The sequence below is a fragment of the Balaenoptera musculus genome, chromosome 14 (assembly GCF_009873245.2).
Source record: "Balaenoptera musculus isolate JJ_BM4_2016_0621 chromosome 14, mBalMus1.pri.v3, whole genome shotgun sequence".
Taxonomy (NCBI): domain Eukaryota; kingdom Metazoa; phylum Chordata; class Mammalia; order Artiodactyla; family Balaenopteridae; genus Balaenoptera; species Balaenoptera musculus.
This window is the reverse complement of record NC_045798.1, coordinates 38031790-38052491: the sequence shown is the minus strand read 5'-3', so window position 1 is coordinate 38052491 and position 20702 is coordinate 38031790. Positions and strand designations below refer to the sequence as shown.

General features: G+C 44.1%; 1 protein-coding gene across 1 annotated transcript in view; it reads right to left on the bottom strand.

The window, feature by feature from the left end:
* Nucleotides 1-20495, bottom strand: part of COLEC12 (collectin subfamily member 12) — a 191988-nt gene extending 171493 nt beyond the window's left edge. Inside the window, exons 1-2 of the mRNA XM_036823213.1 lie at nt 20319-20495; nt 3261-3311 (exon numbers count right to left, since the gene is read on the bottom strand). Coding sequence (XP_036679108.1) covers nt 3261-3311; nt 20319-20325 — 58 coding nt within the window. The 5' untranslated portion in view covers nt 20326-20495. The remainder of the gene's footprint in view (nt 1-3260; nt 3312-20318) is intronic.
* Between the last annotated feature and the right edge of the window lie 207 nt (nt 20496-20702).

Here is a 20702-nt window from a genome sequence, read left to right as displayed (position 1 = left end):
AAAGCCAATGATATTACCATGTTCATCTTTATATCTCTCTTCAGGAATGAGATTTCAGACCTGCCGCATTTTGATATTTGGCAGAGGCTGGACCAAGATGTCTGAAGAGTGTAACAGCCTCAAATCTCAGGAAAGTGGCTACACCACCCTTGTTTTCACAGTGCTGCAGCTTCGAAGCACTGGTCCATCTGCTATCCTTCTCAGTCTCACCAAAGGCTTGTGAGGTAGACTTACTACCGTGGCAGGTGTCACTCTGCCCACAGGGCAGATGCAGCACTGAGGCCCACAGTGTGGAAGTGACTCAAGTCACAGGAGTAAGTAGGGGCGGGGCCGACAGGACTGCCTGGTCTCCGGATGCCTCCCACTCACTGCCTTTCACCAACTTTGTCTTCCTTTAATGGTTAAAGTTGAATCATACCTGAAGGAATGGGTTCTTTGGTCCTGCTGCTTTCAATGACCAGCCTTGGCCACACCTTAGGAACTAGAAACCCATTTATCTTCTATAAAACCAGGTGCAGAGTCCTATAGGCCCCGTGAAAGTGATGAGGTCTCCCTGGTGGAGCCAGACTGGTGTCAAGCCCACTTTAAGATTCCAGAACTGCAGGGACACTTCTAGGACACAGGAATTGAGAGGTCCCCTCAATCTCACTGTTGGACCCTTCCTCAAAATTACGCTAGCCTGAGAGTTAGAAGACCCAGCATCCAACCCAGCTCCGGCTAACCTGCTTGAGCAAGGACTTGATCTATCTGGGCCTCACCTTCCTTATCTGTAAAAGTGAAGGCCGAGGGACTTGCCTGGTGGCACAGTGGTTAAGAATCCGCCTGCCAATGCAGGGGACATGGGTTCGAGCCCTGGTCCGGAAAGATCCCACATGCTGCGGAGCAACTAAGCCCATGTGCCAGAACTATTGAGCCTGCGCTCTAGAGCCCTCAAGCCACAACTACTGAGGCCACATACCACAACTACTAAAGCCCGCGCGCCTAGAGCCCGTGCTCCGCAACAAGAGAAGCCACCGCAATGAGGAGCCCGCACACCGCAACGAAGAGTAGCCCCCGCTCGCCACAGCTACAGAAAGCCCGCGCACAGCAATGAAGACCTGACGCAGCCAAAAATTAATTAATTAATTAATTAATTTTTTTAAAAAAAGTAAAGGCTGATATAAATCATCGCAAAGCCTCTTCCATTTCCAAAATTCTACTCCACCCCTATCCATCACTGTGCCTAAAAGCTGAACCCAAGAATTCTCAGCCTCGGGATGTCTCTCTCATAGCTCATTCCAAAGTTTCTCTTTTAATTTCATTCCTCTCTTCTTCTACTTGTGCCACTTGGTATCACTCTCTCCACGTCTCCCTGGTTCTCCAATATTTGTACGTTGTTATCATGTCTCCCCTCTGAGTCATCAGTTTATGGTTTCCACACACAATTTAACCACCATAAATTAAATCCTTTCAGCAACTTACTATGTTTTTGTGTTTTCCACCAAATCCCTGCCCATCTAGCTAGTTACAGGATCATGAAATTTTAAATAAAATTTCTCTCAAGGTCACTCTTTTCTCTTGGTTCTTCATATTTCTACCGATTTCTGTGTAGAGATTTGAAATCTGCTGATCTCCAAAATACACAGGCACGTCAACATTTATTCTGCCTTATCTTTACAAGTTTGATTTTCCTCTTTATTTCTGCCTTTTAATTTCTATTTTGTTTTTTCTTTCCTTTATAATGTCTGGTTTCCTCTTCACTCTTATGACAACCTTCAGTGAACCCACGATGGGAAAGCAGAATAACACATGGTACCAATGCAGAAACAAGTCATTGTGCAGATAAAGAACAGTAGCATGGGGGAGGGGAGAGCATGGTGGGCAGAAGCCTCTCTGCCAGCACATGAACGGAGGGGCCGTGGGCTTCGTGCCACTGCATTCTCACTTTAAAGCCCTATTTTTTGTCCCAGAAAGAAATGCAGAAGTGTGTATCCAGAAGGAAAAATGCTAAAGCAATGAGGGAGCCAGAGCAGCTGGGGGATGTTAAATTTAATCAAGGTCCAGCCAGGATTTTTTTTAAGCAACAGGAAGTAGATTTATTCCCTTTCATATTCTCTCTCTCTCTCTCTCTCTCTCTCTCTCTCAGACACACACACACTCTCATTCTTTTCTCCTCTATCCTCTATTCCTCATTTCCTCTGACCAAGGCACAGAAACGGGCTGGACAGAAAAACCTCAGTTCCCTTGAACTGTCTCTGGAACTTTGTAATGTTTTCACTGGCAGTTTGAGGCCCAACTGCAGATACTGGGAAGTGTGGTCAAAGACAGAAGAGCATCCGTGAGTAGGCAGAGAAGCGTGGATTAGTTCCCTGTGGCTGCTGGGACAGATCACCACAAACGGGGTGGCTTAAAAGAACACAGATTTCTTCTCTTACGGTGTGAGAGGCCAGAAGTCTGAGATCAGCTTTAGTCAGCTGAAATCAAGATGTTGGTGGGGCCGCAATCCCACCAGAGTTCTCTGAACAGAAAATGTTTCCTTGCCTTTTTCAGCTTCCAATGCCCACCTGTATCCCCTGGCTTGTGGCCCCTTCCTCCACCTGCACAGCATATCACTCCAATATCTGTTCCCATCATCCCATTGCCCTCTTTTCTCAGCAGTCAAATCTTCCTCTCCCTCCCTCTTATAAGGACAATTGTGCTTGCATTTAGAGCCAACCCGGATAACCCAGAATAACCTCCCCTGCTCAAACTCTTAACTTGATCACATCCGCAGAGCACTTTATGCCATATAAGGTAACATTCAGGTTCCAGGGATTAGGATGAGGATATCTTCAGGGGCCACTGTTCAGACTACCTTGGAGCACCTGTGTCTAGCTGGGTTCCTGAAAAAAGTCTTCCTCTCATTTCTCCACTGACACTAAGTTATGAATATGGGGACTGAGGAAAAAGGGAAAAGATGTTTTCTAAATCTCAAAATAGAGAAATGCCTATCTTGTCACAGATTTACCTTTCCCACCATATTTTGCCTGTTAAGCCATCAGGTTTGTATTCAGCCAACCCCCCTAAGCATCCCATCACTTCCCCATGCCTGGGCGTAACTCCTGTCCCACTAGCCTCAGATTCTCTGAGAAATCATCCACCTGTTATACAGAAACTCAATTTCCAACCAAAATTGGGCCTCAGAGGCACACATGTTCATGTGTGTCAGAGGTCGAGCCATGGTCATGTAACCATATCCCAGATGAAGCACAGAGAAGGAACAGAGCTTTGTTAGAACTCACCAAACCGCTTGTAACCGAAGGAATGCACCTCCTCCTCCTCTGCGAAGTCGTCTGCGGGAGAAGAAAAGACAGAGCATTAACCACAGTGAGGCCGGAAGTGCAGGGTCAGTGCTGGACTCAAGTTCAGCCGTCTCCACCTGCTTCACCCTCCCCTCGCCTACCACGCTCCTCACGTGGCTGTCCTTCTGCTCCTGGAACATACCACGCTTTCTGAGAAAGACCACAGTGTCCCTGCACTGGCTGTTCCCCCTGCCTGCAGTGCTCTTCCTCCTGTTCCTCAGGCGACTCCTTCTAATTCAGGTCTCAGCTGAGGTATGGTATCTTCGAGATGCCTTTCCGGACCACCACCCAGCCACTCTGTGTCAAACCATCCTATTTTAATATTACTCTCTGGTATCATCCTCATTTATGTGTGTGTGTGTGTCATCGTGCATGCTGTGAGCAGAAATTTTTTTCTGTCTGACTTCATGAATGAATCCCATGTACCTAGAATGGTGCCTGTCAAAGAGCGGAGGCTTAATAAACTTGGGTGAATGAATGACTGAATAATCAACTGTCCAAAGGGTCAAGTTATCTTCACGTAACTGAGCCTAAAGCCCTCCTTTGCAGATGCCAGGCTCTGGGGTCACCTCTTCCACAAACTGTGGCATCTCAGGAGCCCAGCATGCCTCCTGCAAGGACAGGCCAAATCCTTCCCCACTCTCCTTCCACTGGATAACTGGGACTGATGGATGGTTTCCCAGTAAATGCATTTCAAAAGACAGACTTGCTTGGGAATTCCTAAAGGTAGGGAACTGGAAACAAGGGCAATGTTATGTCAGCCATGCTTTCTACCAAAAGCCCAAATCCCCCCCCCTCACATGGACACGGTGCAATTCCTATGACACTGATAACGAACTTGTCATTTCACACATCTGCCAGGTGTGGGTGTGCAATTAAAGGATACTTTTGATGACAAGTCAAAGTGTTAAGACCAGGCCTTTCCAGGGAGACCTAACCAATTCTTCTTTTTTTTTTTCTTTTCTATTATGGTTTATTATAGGATATTGACTATATCCCTGTGTTACACAGTAGGAACTTATTGTTTATCTATTTTATATATAGTAGTTTGTATCTGCTACTCCCAAACTCCTAATTTATCCCTTCCCCACCCCCTTTCCCATTTGGTAACCATAAGTCTGTTTCCTATGTCTGTGAGCCTGTTTCTGTTTCATAAATAAGCTCATTTGTGTCACATTTGAGATTCCACGTCTAAGTGATATCATATGGTGTTTGTCTTTCTCTGTCTGACTGACTTCACTTAGTATGATAATCTCTAGGTCCATCCATGTTGCTGCAAATGGCATTCTTTCACTCTTTTTTATGGCTGAGTAATATTCCATTGTATACATGTACCACATCTTCTTTATCCATTCATCTGTCGGTGGACACGTAGGTTGCTTCCGTGTCTTGGCTATTGTCCAGCCAATTATTCTTGAGTTGGTCACCATCACTGCACCAGCACCCAGCTTTCCCCCCACATGCAGTTCAGTTCAAAAGTGCTGACTCTGCGCTCACTATGGACCAGAGATTGCCAGGCAGTGGGGTACACAAATGAGTGAGACATGGTTCCTTCCCTCAAGAAGCTGACAGGCTTTCAAAGAAAAGAGACATGTAGGGAGGAAATAGAGCCTCTGTGATCATCTTTTTCAGCCCACAGACGGGACACAGGGCCTGGCTATAACCGAACCTTGAAATGTGGAAAAACCCAAGATGTGTGATATCTACCACACAGTGTGCTGAACCTCAGCACACTAGTTTGTTATGAAGTGTTATGAAGACATGTGTGAGAGAACAACTACTCCTAAGACAATGGAGAAGTCGGAAATCTTTGTATTTTACCATGTTTCCTTATTCAGAGAACAGCGAAGAGATCTTGCTTGGAATCTAGAAATCCAGGTTTTCATGATTCAAGTCGTCTTCTTCTGGCAAGGATTAAAGCTTTAGTTCTTTCTAGATGGAAGAACGTGCTTACAAGCAAAAGAACAGCACCTTTTTCTCTCTGACTCAGTGATTAGTTAGTTCGACAAATACATATTAAGCCCCTAGTCTGTGCTGGCTTTCCTAAGTAATTCTCCCACTAATGCCTGCAAAGTCCGGTCTAGTCTCAGTTAAAGAGAAACCCTTATCTGCTTCTTCTGCTTAGAAATCCATGCATTCATTTATTCACTCAGTCAATAAACAGGTGTTTATAGACCAGTGGAGTTGATGGGACATGAACATAGGTAACGATGCCACCCAGACGTCAGCTTCCCCTGCCAGCTCCAGGCTCTCCGCTGCAGAGACACATCCGCAAAAGAATCTGCTCACATGCACACGCTGTGGGCCAAGGAACCATCATCACTGAAGAACTCACAGTGGAGACAAAAAAACAGATTACACTGTGCTCCCGGTAGCAAACAGCTTAAAACATTAGTGTTCTCCCTAAAGCTTCTTTTCAGCAGACCTACCATTAGTTTGTTTGTTTGTTTTCTTTTTCCTCTCTGGTCTTTTTCCCATGCAGCATTTAGTCTGACTGACTCCTCTCTCCTTCCTGAAATTTCCCTGGGAACTTCAAATGTCTCATATTTTTGTTATTAAAGCAATTCAGTGCTGCCTCCAAATTAACCTACTCAAACCCATTAGGGGTTCGAAGAAACAAAGGTTTTTTTTTTTGAAACAAAGGCTTTACAGGCGACCCCTAATACAGGACTCAAAGAGGATGTCCTGCTTCTTAACCCTCATCCCAAGAGGATGAGAAATTCTTATAGCAGCTCCTAAAAGAATACAAATCTCTGTCTCATCCAACTCTATAATTAGATACTAAATCATATGAGACATGAGGGGTACAAAGGACCCCAGAGAACGTCTTACTGGGATTATCAGGGAAGGTATCATGGAGAAGCGTCTTAATCTTTCCTAGTGTTTATTCTTTGGAGGGAAAAAGAGAGTTACTGCCTACCATATCCCTTTCTTGGAAATTCATAGCAACTTTGGAGCCATTAGAGACTCAGGGATGTGCTGAAAGAGAGAGAAAAAAATTGTTCAACTTTGTTTCACTCAATGTTTTCAAGAGTTGACTTATCACATCCTTAAAAGCTGCGTCGAGTTGGGCACGTAACGCCAAGTAGACATTCCATTAGTGGAGGTGTCCCCAGAGCCCCGGCCAGATTCCCCAGCTGTGCAGATTAGCAAACAGCTGATTCAGGCTGGTGATGCAGTGAGACATTTCAGGAACGGAGAAAGAGAAAGGGGCAGGAGCTGATGGGGCTTGCGGCTGTGTGGACAGCCACATCAGACTACAAGAGTCACAGGAGAGAGGAGGAGAGGTCAGCGGTTCCCAATGTCTGAAAGTTTGAGAGGGTGAAAGACTCCAACAGGGCCCACATGGCTGGCAGATGGGTTTAAGGAAGAAAAACAGCCTGATATTATGTGCAAGGTTATACTTTGTTCTCAAAACCTTTTCCTCACACTGAGTGGACCCAGGCTAAATGCATCCTGGATTTTCTTTATAGTACCAGGGGCCTGCAGAGGTGATGGGCTCAAATAAGGATATTATCCCTCAAGGATATCCAGTCACCTTTGCAACCTGCCACTTTTCAAAATCTGTCTCTGACACAATCTACGTCACATAACTGCTACACTCCAACACGAGCAAGGATTTTGTTAAGATTTAAGACCTCTAAGTTCTGCAGTGGCCATAACTTGATCCCTGCTTCTGACATCAGTTAGTCTGCAGGGAAGAAGTAACCTTAACATCCTAAATAACAAAACGTGTTTAATTGGAGATTTATGTCTACAGGCACGTACTTTCCTGGCTGCCACAGCTGTACTATAGCATTTTTGTTGTAATACCTATGGACTATACTGTCTTTTGCTTGCCTATTTCAAAATGCGATTTTTATTTATTTTTTTACTTTCCTTGGTAACTGGCACAGGGCCACGCTGGCCAGAGGTTTCGTGATGGAGAACGCAAAACAGAATTCTGCTGCTGATTTATTCTTTGAGCTTAGCTATTTCAGAGTACCACGAGTTCAAGTGAAGTTTAGTTTAGTTGGCTTGGAGAGTTGAGAGTCATACATATTAATATGTTCCAATCAATCTGTGGACCAAGTTGTGCAATATCCCTGTGGGTAGAATTCACCTCTCCTTCCCCTGCACTCCCTTTGTATCAGTGTGACAGCAATTACTTCCGTCTGCCTTATATTCTAGTTCTGTTTTTGTTGTTGTTTTTTTTAACATCTTTATTGGAGTATAATTGCTTTACAATGGTGTGTTAGTTTCTACTGTATAACAAAGTGAATCAGCTATATGTATACATATATCCCCATATCCCCTCCCTCTTGCATCTCCCTCCCACCCTCCCTATCCCACCCCTATAGGTGGTCACAAAGCACCGAGCTGATCTCCCTGTGCTATGCGGCTGCTTCCCACTAGCTATCTATTTTACATTTGGTAGTGTATATATGTCCATGCCACTCTCTTACTTCATCCCAGCTTACCCAGTTCTGGTTTTGACTTCACCAGATGGAAAGTCTTTGGAAGACAGGAAACATCACATTGTACCCTCAGCAACTAGCACATTTATGCCATGCTACAGAAACTCAGTAACTGTTGTTAAAAAGTAAGTAGATTATAGAGTTATACATGTGTCTCTCTCTCCCACGAGCGGATGAATTCCAGAAGGAATTCTTTCCCTTTTTGCATATCCACCATGTTTGAGGAAGAGAAGAGAACCGATACTTACTCAGATCTACTGAATGTCAGTTACTTCCCATTTGTTGTTTCTCTGTTTCATAGGTGAGAAATCTGAGGCTCAGAGAAGTCACGTCATTTGATCCAAGGTCCCACGACTTGTGAGCAGCCAGACCAACACTAAGACCCAGGTCTGGCGGACCCTCAAGTTTCACACCATGGTGGTTGCTGACCTCACAGACCCAGGAAACTGAACTCCGTGCTAGCAGAAGAGAAGGCTGAGAAGTGATGATTTTTACCCCAGAATCCTGAAAAGGCTAAGGAATTTGGGACACAGGCCACTCTGAAAGGAGAATAAAGGTGAGGCTAAAATAGGAGGACTTGTTGAACATATGTTTAAGAAGCAACTGCTATAGGGCTTCCCTGGTGGCACAGTGGTTAAGAATCCGCCTGCCAATGCAGGGGACACGGGTTCAAGCCCTGGTCCAGGAAGATCCCACATGCCACGGAGCAATTAAGCCCATGTGCCACAACTACTGAGCCTGCACTCTAGAGCCCATGAGCCACAACTACTGAAGCCCGCAAGCCTAGAGCCCATGCTCCACAACGAGAAGCCACCACAGTGAGAAGCCCGCACACCACCACAAAGAGTAGCCCCCGCTCGCCGCGACTCGCGCACAGCAACAAAGACCCAACACAGCCAAAAATCAATAAATAAAATAAATAAATTTTTAAAAAAAGAAGCAACTGCTATAATCAAAAAGATAGACAATTAGTGTTGGCAAGAAGATGGAGAAATCAGAACCCTCATATGCTGTTGGTGGGAATGCAAAATGGTGCAGCCACTTTGGAAAACATTCTGGCAGTTCCTCAAAAGGTTAAACATAGGAATACCATATGAGCCAACAATTCTAATCCTAGGTATATACCCAAGAGAAATGAAAACATATGTCCATGCAAAAACTTGTACATGAATGCTTATAGCAGCATTATTCATAATAGTAAAAAAGTAGAACAATCCAAATGTCCACGAATTGAGGAAGGGATAAACAAAATGTGAATATAATATTATTCAGCAATAAAAAGGAATGAAGTACTGATACATGCCACAACAGGAAGGAACCTTGAAAATATTATGCTAGTGAAAGAAGCCGGTCACAAAAGACCACATCTTGTATGATTTCATTCACATGAAATGTCTACATTAGGCCAGTTCATAGTCAGAAAGCAGGTTAAAGCCTAGGGTTGCGAGTTTTGGGGGGAAATGGGGAGTGACTGCTAATGGGCATGGGTTTTTGGGGTGGGGGAGGGTGATGAAAATGTTCTAAACTTGATTGTAATGATGGTTGCAAAACTTGTGAATATATATATATATAAAACCCTCTTAATTGCACACTTTAAATGGGTGATCTGTGTGGGATATGAAAAATAAAGCAGTTTGACCTCCCAGGCCCTTCACAGAGCTGGGTGACTGTCCCTCCCTGACCACAGCAGAAGATGGAAGATTTATTACTCAGATAAATTAAAACAAAAGAACACAAATGGTGTCCTCCTCCAGAGGACACCAGCAAGAGCTGAGATGAGGGGAACTGTAAGGGAATCAGGGGAAAAGGGGGAAATTTTCATACTGAATGTTCAGACACTCAGTCCTCTTCTCCCACTCAGCCAACCAGACTGTATCCTCCAGGCTAATGACTGAAGGTTCTTCCTGGGGAATCTGGCCGGTTAAGAGAAAAATAAACTAATGATTCTCATTCCAGGAGGTCCCCAATGGAACAGCCCAGCCAGATCAGCCTAGAGTGATAGTCACAGGTCACAAAATCCACCAAAACAAGGAGCTTCTAATTAATGTTTATAATACTCTGCTCTTATACATGAGGAGACACCAGACACGTGACACATCCTCTAACATGAAAAGACAAAGATGAAAATAAAGAAACCAGATAAAGCAATTTGGAGGAAATACACATTATGCAGAATGATAAAAATAAAATAAAATATCCTACCATTAATATCCTTGTAGAGATAAGAGAAGATAATGTATCCATAAAAGAAGAACAGAATGCTATAATAAAAAAGAAACCCTCAGAGAAAAGGAAAGAACTCTTGGAAATTAAAACTATGATCACAGAAATGAAAACTTAATAGAAGAGTTGGAAGACAGAGTTGAAATATTCCAGAAAGCAGAAAAAGGGCAAATAAATAGAAAAGAGTAAAGACGAGAAAAGTATTAGACAACCAATGAAGTGGGTCCAATATTCAAATAACAGGTGTTCCAGGAGAAAAGAATAGAGGGAAAGAATCATCAGAGGAATAAGTAATAGTATTTCTAGGATTGAAGGATATGAGTTTCCAGAATGAAAAGGCACATCACTTCCCAGCACAAAGAAAGGAAGAAGATCCACTCCGAGGCACATCATTATAAAGCTTCAGAGCCCAGTGGACAAAGAGAAAACTCAAAAGCTTCTGGACAGAAAAAAAAAAAAAAAAGATTACTTACAAGAATTTTTTAAAAAAGGAATGGCTTCACATGTCTCACCAGCAAAACTGGAGCTAAAAGAGAAGAAACCAGTGCCTTCAAAATTCTAAAGCTATATTATTTCCAACAGAGAAATCTCTCAACTAAATGAGTAGGTAATATAAAGACCTCTTCAGACCTACAGATTCCTCAAAAATGTACCTCTCATGCACACTCTTCTCGAGACGTCATTGGCGAAAGCATTCCACTGAAATAAGGAACAAACCCAGAAAGATGTATGTGCGTATATGTGTGTGTGTGCACCTGCATGTGTGCACCCTAACCTAACCTTAACCCTAACCCTGAGTAGGTCGGAAGAGTCCAGGAAAGATTTCTTCAAGAAGATGAAAATGCGGTAATACCTACTATGTTTGAACACACTGCACAGAGATGGAGGACAGTGGAAGAGACTTTGGGGGTGAATGTCGATGTAAACATACATGGGAGGCTAAACAAACAAAATAACAAGAGGATTACCAATTCCAGAGGAAACACAGTTATGCAAGAGAGAAATATAAGTCAGCTGTGAACAGCATTGACATCGTCTTAATAATATAAAAACTGAATATTGATCTAGGCCAGACTGTGATATAACTATACTGGGATGATAGGGGGCAACAGGAGGTGTCCGTGATGATTGTCAGGTGGAGGTGAAGGGTAAAAGAACTAAATCCTCATCTGCTATAAAGGGAAGTCAATATATAATGCCTAAAACCAAAATAATAATAATAATAAAAACAAAAAATGCCCAAAGCATGTCACTTAAGGACATGGGGCCATAGTAGCTCATCCGCGTTAAGAGCCACCAACAATTTTTCCATCCCTCCACGTGCAAGTCCATTTCCACTCTTTTGAATCTGGGAGGACCCTGTGACTTGCTGTGGCCAACGGTATTTGCCAGAAGTAGCAGTGGGTGACCTCAGGGCCTAGGTCTTCTCCAAGACCTCTGCCTTTCAGCTTCTGTTTTCACCCCCTCGGCAGCTGGCTGCCATGGGAAATGTCCAGGTACCCTGCTGGACCAGAGGCCACCTGAGGAGAGAGGATCCCTGGGGGATGAGAGACTCTAAAGGAAAGGGGAGAGCGCGGCCAGCCCTGGGCCCTTCCAGCCACCCCGCTGATGTTCCAGCCATGGAGCGAGGCTGACCAGCCTGGCCAACACCTCGGCAAGCAGAAACCAGCCATCCCCGCCAAGCTCAGCCTGAATCGCAGGGTCATGAACAAATAAACATCTGTTGTTTGAAGCTACAGGGTTTGGGGATGGTGTGTTCTAGGTAGAGAACTGAAAGAAAAGTCAATGCCAAAAGAAAATGCAAAAAATGTTCTCAGGAGGTTGCCTCTGGGGACTGGAAAGCGATGAAATGAAGTGGGTTGGGCAGGAAATTGCTGTTTTTCATAATAGATGTGACATTCTTTGACTCTTTAAACTATGCGCATCTCTAACTTTGATAAAAATAAGAACTAAAGTCAAGCAAACAAAACAAGGGAATGTGTAGGGGAGATAAAAGTCAGGTAGACAAAAAGCAAAGTGCTCGGGTCCAGTGGATGCTGACCACCAGAAAAGGTCCCCTGCTCCAAAGAGCCGGCGAGCGGAGTTCACCCTAGAGCGACAGCCCAGAAGGTGTGGACTCGCAGCCTTCACTAGCTGGCACAGAGTAGGTTCTAACAAATGTCACACCGATCAGAACAAGTTCCGGCGCTTTTAGGAGCCAGGCTGAAGGACCGTGGACAGAGGCGAGGCTGAATTTAAACTTCTCTTTCCAGCCGGGCTCAGCACTGCTGTCCACTCTGTACTGTCTCCACCCTGATGCAGCCCCGGCTCCTGTAGCGTCATCACCGCTAGAACAAAACAGTGCGGTCCCACAGGCTGCTAAAAATACTTGTAGGTTATTCCAAATAGTACAAGACATTTATTTTGATTACTCAGCTGCTTTCTGAATTTTATGTTTTACAGCAATAGGATCCCTTTTTCGGTTCAATGGTATAGGGGTGTTCTTTTTTTAAGTCAAAATTGTAAAGACATAAAGTGACTCCAATTTCTGACACAACTTGTAACTCTGATGCTTTTCAAAAACTTGCTTTTCTGATAAGGAGATACGATACTCTTTTCCTTCCTTTATCGTTCAACAAAATTGAAGGGATTTTTTTTGGTAACTTTTACCACTAAATTGGTAGTGGAGGCTAAACCAGATTTCCTCCAGCAGGCCCATTTCAACAACTTAAAAAGTAAATAAATATGAGACTCAAAATGTTGACCCCCACATCTATCATTCACAGTAACTACAGGGGAGGTGACATGTCTCCCCTTCTCTTATGAGGGACCTTCTCATCTAATCACCTTGGTCAAGTAGAGTCAGGATGAGGACTTGAATCCCTGCCCCACATTTTATAAGGACCGTGGAAAGGTGTCAACTGCATGGGTCATTTGGCAAGAAAAACTAATGCCGTCCATTTCTCTGGAGACACACACACAAAATAAGTAGTCTCTGTTTAAAAACCAAACCAAACCAAACAAAAACTGATATATCTGTTTTGTTCTGAAATCATTTAACTTTATGTTTAGGTTATCCAAACAATTATACCAAAGTAACATACTATAATTAATTATGAATGATGGACCAAAACTGAGCTTAGGAGACAAAGTTCTAGAAAACTTTGTATTTGATTCCCTCTCATCTCCCACATTGAAATGTCCTACTTGAAGGTTTCAGGGTGGCCCTGATGCACCATTTGCCTCTAATTACTATTAGAGCAATGTAACCTGAAACATGAAATATAATTTGAGATAACGAATCAGCTTGAATCTCCCCTCCAAAGGAAAATATCCCTGTCCTCAGCCATCTCCTCCTGTGTCCTACAGCAGCATTTATCTGAACCTCAAATAAGGCACTTTTCACCTTCTATCTTTAATGCCAATTGTTTATGCATAAGTCTTACCCTGCCCATCAGACTACAAGCTCCTCGAGGACAGGGGCTATGTACATACTAAATATCTGACTATATTTCAATAACATTCTAAATGAAGAATATTTAACTATATTTAATATAAAGAATATTTGAATATATTTAAATAATATACTACATAAAGAATAAGTGAAAGCTAGTTAGGACTTGATGGCCTAATTTTAAATAATAAATAAAATAGAAACATGACAGCTTAATAGAAAATTAACATCACCAGTGAAATAGACATGATGTCATACGGTTAAAAACACATACATACACATACATCTGTCCTAAGACTTATTTACAGATAAATTTGTTTTATGTTTTGACTCTTTGATGTCATATCCTTACTGGACAAAACTGGACGCTGGATTTGAGATACAAATCTTTAAAAACATTATGTCACCATCAGTAGGTACCTGAACAATAGTGCTCCAGGAAAATTAGTGCTCCTAGGTAAATTAAAGGTATTTACATATATTTTCTAATTTCCTAGCATGATCATAACAAATGAGAAAATGGTACCATTTTCACTATAGTTACAAACTTCACTGTAAATATGGTCCATGCATTTTCAGTAGGGCTGATTTCTGACTACATGACAATAACACGAGTGATGGCAGCTGGAGATGGACCAATAGTAAAACTGTTTCCCATAAAGAGCACAGTTTTCACCCATCCCCCAGGTCTTTGTACCACACATTTGTAATTTGAAAATTACTTTCATTTCAAAACCGAACTTTTTTGAACTTTTTTCTTCGTGGTAGAAACTGTATCACTTGATTAACTTAACATAAGATGGTTCATAATTGCCAATTACGTTCTGCCTGGAGGAAGCAGCAGGTTATAACTAAACAGTATTCTAACACCTAAAATGTCTTGAGTTCTCCTTAGGTGCTAGACACCATTCTAAACAACTGATCTATACTAACCTACTTAATCCTCAAAACAAACCAACAAAACAAAAATAAAACAAATAAAACCAAAAAAAAGGCATCCGGTAGCTCCCCCATTTGACAGATGAGGACACTGGGGGCCCCAGGAGGTTAAGTAGTTTGCATGTGGTCACCAGGCCCTCTGATTTCAGAGCCCACACTCTTCACCACACTAAAATTGTCAGGTTCAACTCCTGGGAACACTACATATAATTACATTTTATGAAATGGTTACATTTTAAAGTATATATTATTAACTATAAATTTGGATTATTTTGGCTTTGAATAATAAAATGTTTTATATATATATATACATACATCAGCTAGTTTCCAAACATTTCTATGTCACAAGGAAGGGACTTACGCCCAAAGAAGTGCATCTATTTCCACAAACCAATGACAAGTTAGTTTTTTCACACAGAAATGTCAAATGTCCAACCTCTTAGGCAAGTGCATATGACTTCACGTGATACAAGGTTATAATCTCAAATGACTCAGGAAGTATAAAGGAGTCATATTTAATATATCCAAGTCCAATAAATAAATAAATGTTTAAATCTCCTCCCATGCTGAAAAACATATTTCCTTCATATTTTTTAACAGTATTGATTGACTATTTGTGATAAATTCAGGGGTTAAGAAAGCTCCTAGGATCTCTTTGGAATTTTAAATTGGATTACTAATTTCTCCTTTCACTGCTATATAATTATGAAGGTCCCTTAAGCAATCAGCGGGACCTGTTCAAGGTACTATTTTGGTTTGGGCCCTTCAAACATCATTCACTTAAAAAGAAATCAAATCACTGCTTGATTGAAAAGTTACCCGCTGCAAGTTTTGGATTGTTGGTGTGGTTAGAAACTGTGTTATCAACAGTGAACAATAAAATACTTTCTATGAAGAATGTCAGTATCTCCCTATCCCTTGTTTAAGATGTTTATTTACTACTACTCCTACCACTACTATTTTAAAATTATTATTATTACTGATCACCTACTGGTGGTTACAGTCTGTTCTTGAAAAGCAATTCTGACAATGTTTCATTGTCTCACAGCAAACCTGTCAGCAAAACAATGCAGGGGCTGTTTCCAGAGTCCATGGCTTTAGGGAGCCATTCACACTCATTCAATCAATCACAAGAAAACCTCCCGGCAGATAAATTCTACAAAAGGCAGCAACCCTGGAATCCGCCTTATCTCTGCAGGAGCTCCAGCCTAGAGAGACTCCTCCAGTGACTGGCTGAAGAGCACAGCAATTTCTTCAGACCTTTGATGCCAGGTTATTAAAGTCTAAGCCCAGACAGTAGGACCTTTTCTACCTTGCTCACTCAGTATCTATGGATCGTGGCACACAGTAGGTACTTAACAAAGCTGGGTTGATTGAATGAAACATTAGGGTGTGGCTAGGAGGGAGCCTAAATTAGAGGTGTTACATGTGGATTCTGGAGTCAGACTGTCCGAATTTGCATACTAATTTCCCCACTGACTAGCTTAGTGCCCTGAGACAAGTAACTCAGCCTCTCTGAGTCTAAGATTTCTTAACTGTAAAATGAAGAAAAAAATAATGTCTGGCATGGCAGGTGCTCAATAAATGTTAGCTATTACTAAAGGGAAAAATAGTAAGTGGGGATATTAAATGGCCCATCAGTCATGCCTAAGAAGTTGTTTGCAGCACTAACCACAGTACAGATTAACTTGTCCCTGGCTTTTATCTTCCAACTCACAACACTGTTCCCTGCCTCCAGGCCACAGTCAGGAATTCCAGAAGCTGAGAGAGCCTGTGCCTTCGGAATGGCATAGGAGCAGAAGATGAAAAGGCAGGACCAGCCTGGTAGAGCCAACCCCACAGTGCGGGTAGACTTTTTTCACAGATGATCACTTTGATTACCTAGAACACTGTCCCCTGGCCCACAACTGCCTGATTCTTTTCACTCTGATTTGCCCCCAAAAGCAGGAAGGCTGTCCTCTGCCCACTCTGGGCTCCTCTCCTAGCACCTGACCTCTTTTTCCCATCACACGGAGACATGTGGACCAAACTGTCCCCCTGAGAGATCACTCACGTACTGGGTTTACCCGAGGCAAAACAGACTTTTTCTATCACAAAATTTAAATGTCTATTTTACCATTTGAAAACTAATTCTTCAAAGGCCATTTAACTTTCTTTGGCAGCAGCTACATCAACAGTTTTGAAATAATGTTTTAATGAGAATAAGCATTAATTCAGAAAATTAGACACCTAGTTATGCTATAGCTTTAAAGCTATCATATTCCGGCTTTTCCCATCCACACCATTATTGCTGGATAAGCCGCACGGTGGGGGGGGGGGGGGAGGAGTGCTAAGGGGATGGGAACAATCTTGGAAAATTGCATAGGAGACCACAGGGAAGATCTATACTTAGCAATAATTAAACCTCAGATTAAGAATGTCAAGCATCTTCAAACTAACAGTCAAAAGTGTAATTGGATTGCAAATTTGTCTTCCAGAGGAAGGGCAGCCCCAATTCCCAATCAGTGAAAGGAAAAAGGTCTCACTTTGTTTCCATTTCCCTGCAGAAAACATGATTCTTTCAATGCTAAATGCAGTCAGCCCTTACATGCGTGCCTGCTTATCCCAGTTAAGGACAAGAAATCTTAGACACTGGGAAAGCAAAGAGACCATGGGTCTGGGAAAACAACAGGCAGTAGGAGAAGTATACTGCTTACTAGTGCATTTTAAAGGTATTATTGCCAGACAGCATTTCAGAAATGTTTACACACAAAAGCACAAAAATAAGCAGCTGGACACTATGTTTTGATGGCACCAACCTCCTCCCTGTGTTAAATTAGAACAGTGGTTTGAACCACTGTGGTCCCGTGGTTGTTTCCGGCCGTCTCTTAGGTAACAAGTGCTGCTGTATTAAAACTCACCAATATTCCCAACTTCCAGGACTAGAAGTGTGACTTCTTAATGACACACCTAACTCTAGAGGAGTCAGATTCCTTCATAAAGGATGTGAATATTTATTAAAAACCATGAAATTTATGGTGCAGTACAGCTAATTGAAAATGTAATTAGAAATAAATTAAAACCAGCTTCATGTTTTAATCAGTTTGGAACACTTCAAGTATTGCAGCAAAAAGGCAAGTAATTTTCTTCTGGAAAATATATAATGATGTCATTATTTTGGTACTTGTGACTCCAGAGATGGAGGAAATAGAACAGAGACAGAGATTTGCTGAACGCAACAGATAGGTGGCGCTGTGGCTCATGGCAGACCTGGAATTAGACTACAAAGGCCTGGGTTTTTACAAAGGCTATATCCCAGGTTTAAACATCAGAATTAGAAAGGCAAATAGGCACCCTGAAAAGGTATTTGTCTCGCATAGTAGCTGAATTTCTGCTTTGGCAGATAAACTTCTGTAACTTCTAAGATGTCCACTAATTTTCTATTTGGCTAAAGAATGTTTTAGGTTAATACCTTAATTTTAAGCATTTGCAAGGCTTGTCACTGACTTCTATTATTTAGGGAAATCAAATTCTAATGAAATGTTGGCTTAAACATAATGAGTTAATAGCTATACGACATAATCACGAACCCAAGGAAGACTCTGTGTTGGTTACCTATGGCAAATCATCAAAATAATTCTACTTGGTAAAGGCAGCTTTCCTTTTTTGGCTAAAAGCATACTCTGCTTGGCTTCAAAAGTCTTGTGTCCAATTTCTTGGTTCCACCCCTTCCTGGCTGCTGCACCAACTTCGAGTTACTTGGCTACTTAATTGCCTGAGATTCACTTTTCTTCTAGTCCAGAGATTATCGGATCTGGTCTCAAGGTCTCTCCAAGCCTCACAGGGAAACTGGCAAAGCTTGTCTTTAGATGCCTACCATCCTCCTTGGCTGGTTTCTATTTCTTCTAGACTCCTTTTCCACACCTATAATGTAGGGGTCAAAATACCTACCTCACAGGGTTGTTGAGAGGGTTCACTGACGGAGGGCTTATAGAGAGTGGAGCACAGGGGCTGGCACTTAGTAGGTACTAAAGAAGTATTACTGCTCCCCCCCTTCCGCATCTCACAAACCAGACAAATAAATGCAAATTACATGGCAATAGTTGGTAAGCAAACCTCTCACAGAATATTTTGTTTTAAAAGAGGCCTTCAAAGTGACTAGTCTACCCAGGGATTCAGTCCCTCAGCTCCCCATTCCCACTGGGGCAGAAGGTAAGAGGGGCCTTTGAAGCAGTGCCCAGACCACAGAGAGTAAGCAATGAGTCTTCTCCAGGGGGTCTGCAAGCTGGTCTAGAATGCAGTGTAAATCTCACACACACGCAAAAAATATGTTTAGAACTTGTAGGTGTGTCTTCCTCTGCAGATTTGAATTAACACTGGAAAAATACCCAAACTGTAGTAACAGTCATTGACCCAGTCAAAAGCATAACAAGATTTTCAGAGTTTCGGAACACACATGGGAGCTGATGAAATGAGTAGCTGGCTTATCTTTCTGAGAGTTCAAAACCTTCTGGCCTCAGTGACCAGCAATGAGAAGATTAACTGGCTAAAATGATGGTAACTGAGCCCCAGAGTAAAGTTAAGCCGCGTGAACTCTTTCCTTTCTGGGAGGATCCTTCAATCAGTGCTAAGGAAAGTGCTCCTTTCCTAGAATGTAACTGAGAGAAGAGAAACCGAGATGGAGAGAGAAGGAACACACACCACTGCCTTTTGAAATTCTCTAGCCAGAGAGTAGTATCCTGTCTTTTGTTTCTCTGGCCCTGGGGCGGGCCCCATTCCACCTGGTGTTCTGTCCCCTCCCTACCCTGGGTCTCCAAAGGAGGACACAGAACTCCCTTGGGAGGAGAGCTAACTGGCATTACCGCTCCGGAGTGTTCAGCGTGAACTCCGTTTCAGAGAAACCTAGAGCCAAAAGTTACTTTCCAAGTCTGTGGGGCTCCCGGGGCGCCCGCCTCGGTCAGCAACGCTTGCAAGTCAAAGCGGTCGCATCGCGTCGTCTTGGGCGACTGGAAACTCGGTCCCCGCGGTCAGATGGCATTTCGCACCCAGCCCCCTCACTCGAGTCCGGCCCGCGCGGGGACAGAACTGTGTTATCCTAACGCAAAACCAGGTCTCCAGTCTTGTGTAAACACCACGCCGGCCCATCTCCAAATGGCTCCCTTGGATGCCTCCGCTGTAATTATTTATCTCACATATAAATCTGGATTCTGCTGACAAATCTTCGGGTTTCTACTAAACACAAGGCTGCCCTGAGAAGCCCTTCTCCTCGCGATTCCGTTTAAAGGTACGATAACATCTGACACTTCCCTAAACCGGCCTGCAGAGGATACCGCCCGGGGGACTGTGTCACCCCTGAACACACGTGGGCACAACTCTGCAGGCGGGCACATGGAAGGGACGCGGAACCCAGGACAGTTATTTTCCAGTCAGTGGGTCTGATGGAGAAAGATGCCAAACGCACTTCCCAAGCCAGCTGAACTCCGCGGGCACCTAATCATTGCCAGATGTGGGGAGGGCGCACCGAGAACATCCCCGAGTCCCAGAGAAAACCCCCGGCCAGCAGCCCATCGACTTCTTGGACGGGGAAACAGCAACATCAGGGAGGGAGAGGACGCTGGGGAGAGGGGGGAGTGCTCCAGAGCGGAGAACCGACTGGGGGTTGGGGGCGGAATGATGATGCCTCCACTCTCCTGGGCATATTTTTTCAATTAAAAAGTTGGGAACTGGAACCCGTAAACAATAATTTGGGGCTTCAAACTACTTTGTAGAGACAGGATGGGGAGCGGAATACGCACACGCTTCAAAACCCCAAACTCTAGGTCTCCGGCGGTACCCGACTCCGGAGCCGGGGGCGCCCCCAGGGTGCGCGCACGAACCAAGCACCGGGTGTCCCCCGGGGCTCCAAGCAGAGAAAGTCCGCGCCGGATGCACCTCGCCCCCTCACGCGCTCCCCGAAGCCCGCCCTACCTTTCATGGTGGCCGAGGAGACGCACAGCCAGCCGGGGAGCTCCGCGCCGCCGAGGAAGTTCGCGCTGAGCAGCGGGTCAGTGAGCGCCCATGGCAGCTGCGCCGCGCGTCGGCCGTCTGCGCTCCAGCCCTCCCTCCCCGCTTGGCCCTCTGTGCCGCGGGGCCGCCGCGCGCGCCGCTCACCCCGGGCGGGAGGCGCCGCTCCCGCCAGCGCCCCTCCCCCTGGCCCGGCCGCCGGGGCGCGCGGGCCGCCGCGCCCACGCCCCCCTCGCGCCCTCCCGCGCCCGCCCCCGCCCCGCCCGCCCGCCCGCAGGCCGGCGCTCGCCTGGGCCCCGCCGCTTCCTTGCCGCGCCGTCGCTCGCCCGCGCTCCCCCAGTTCTCTCT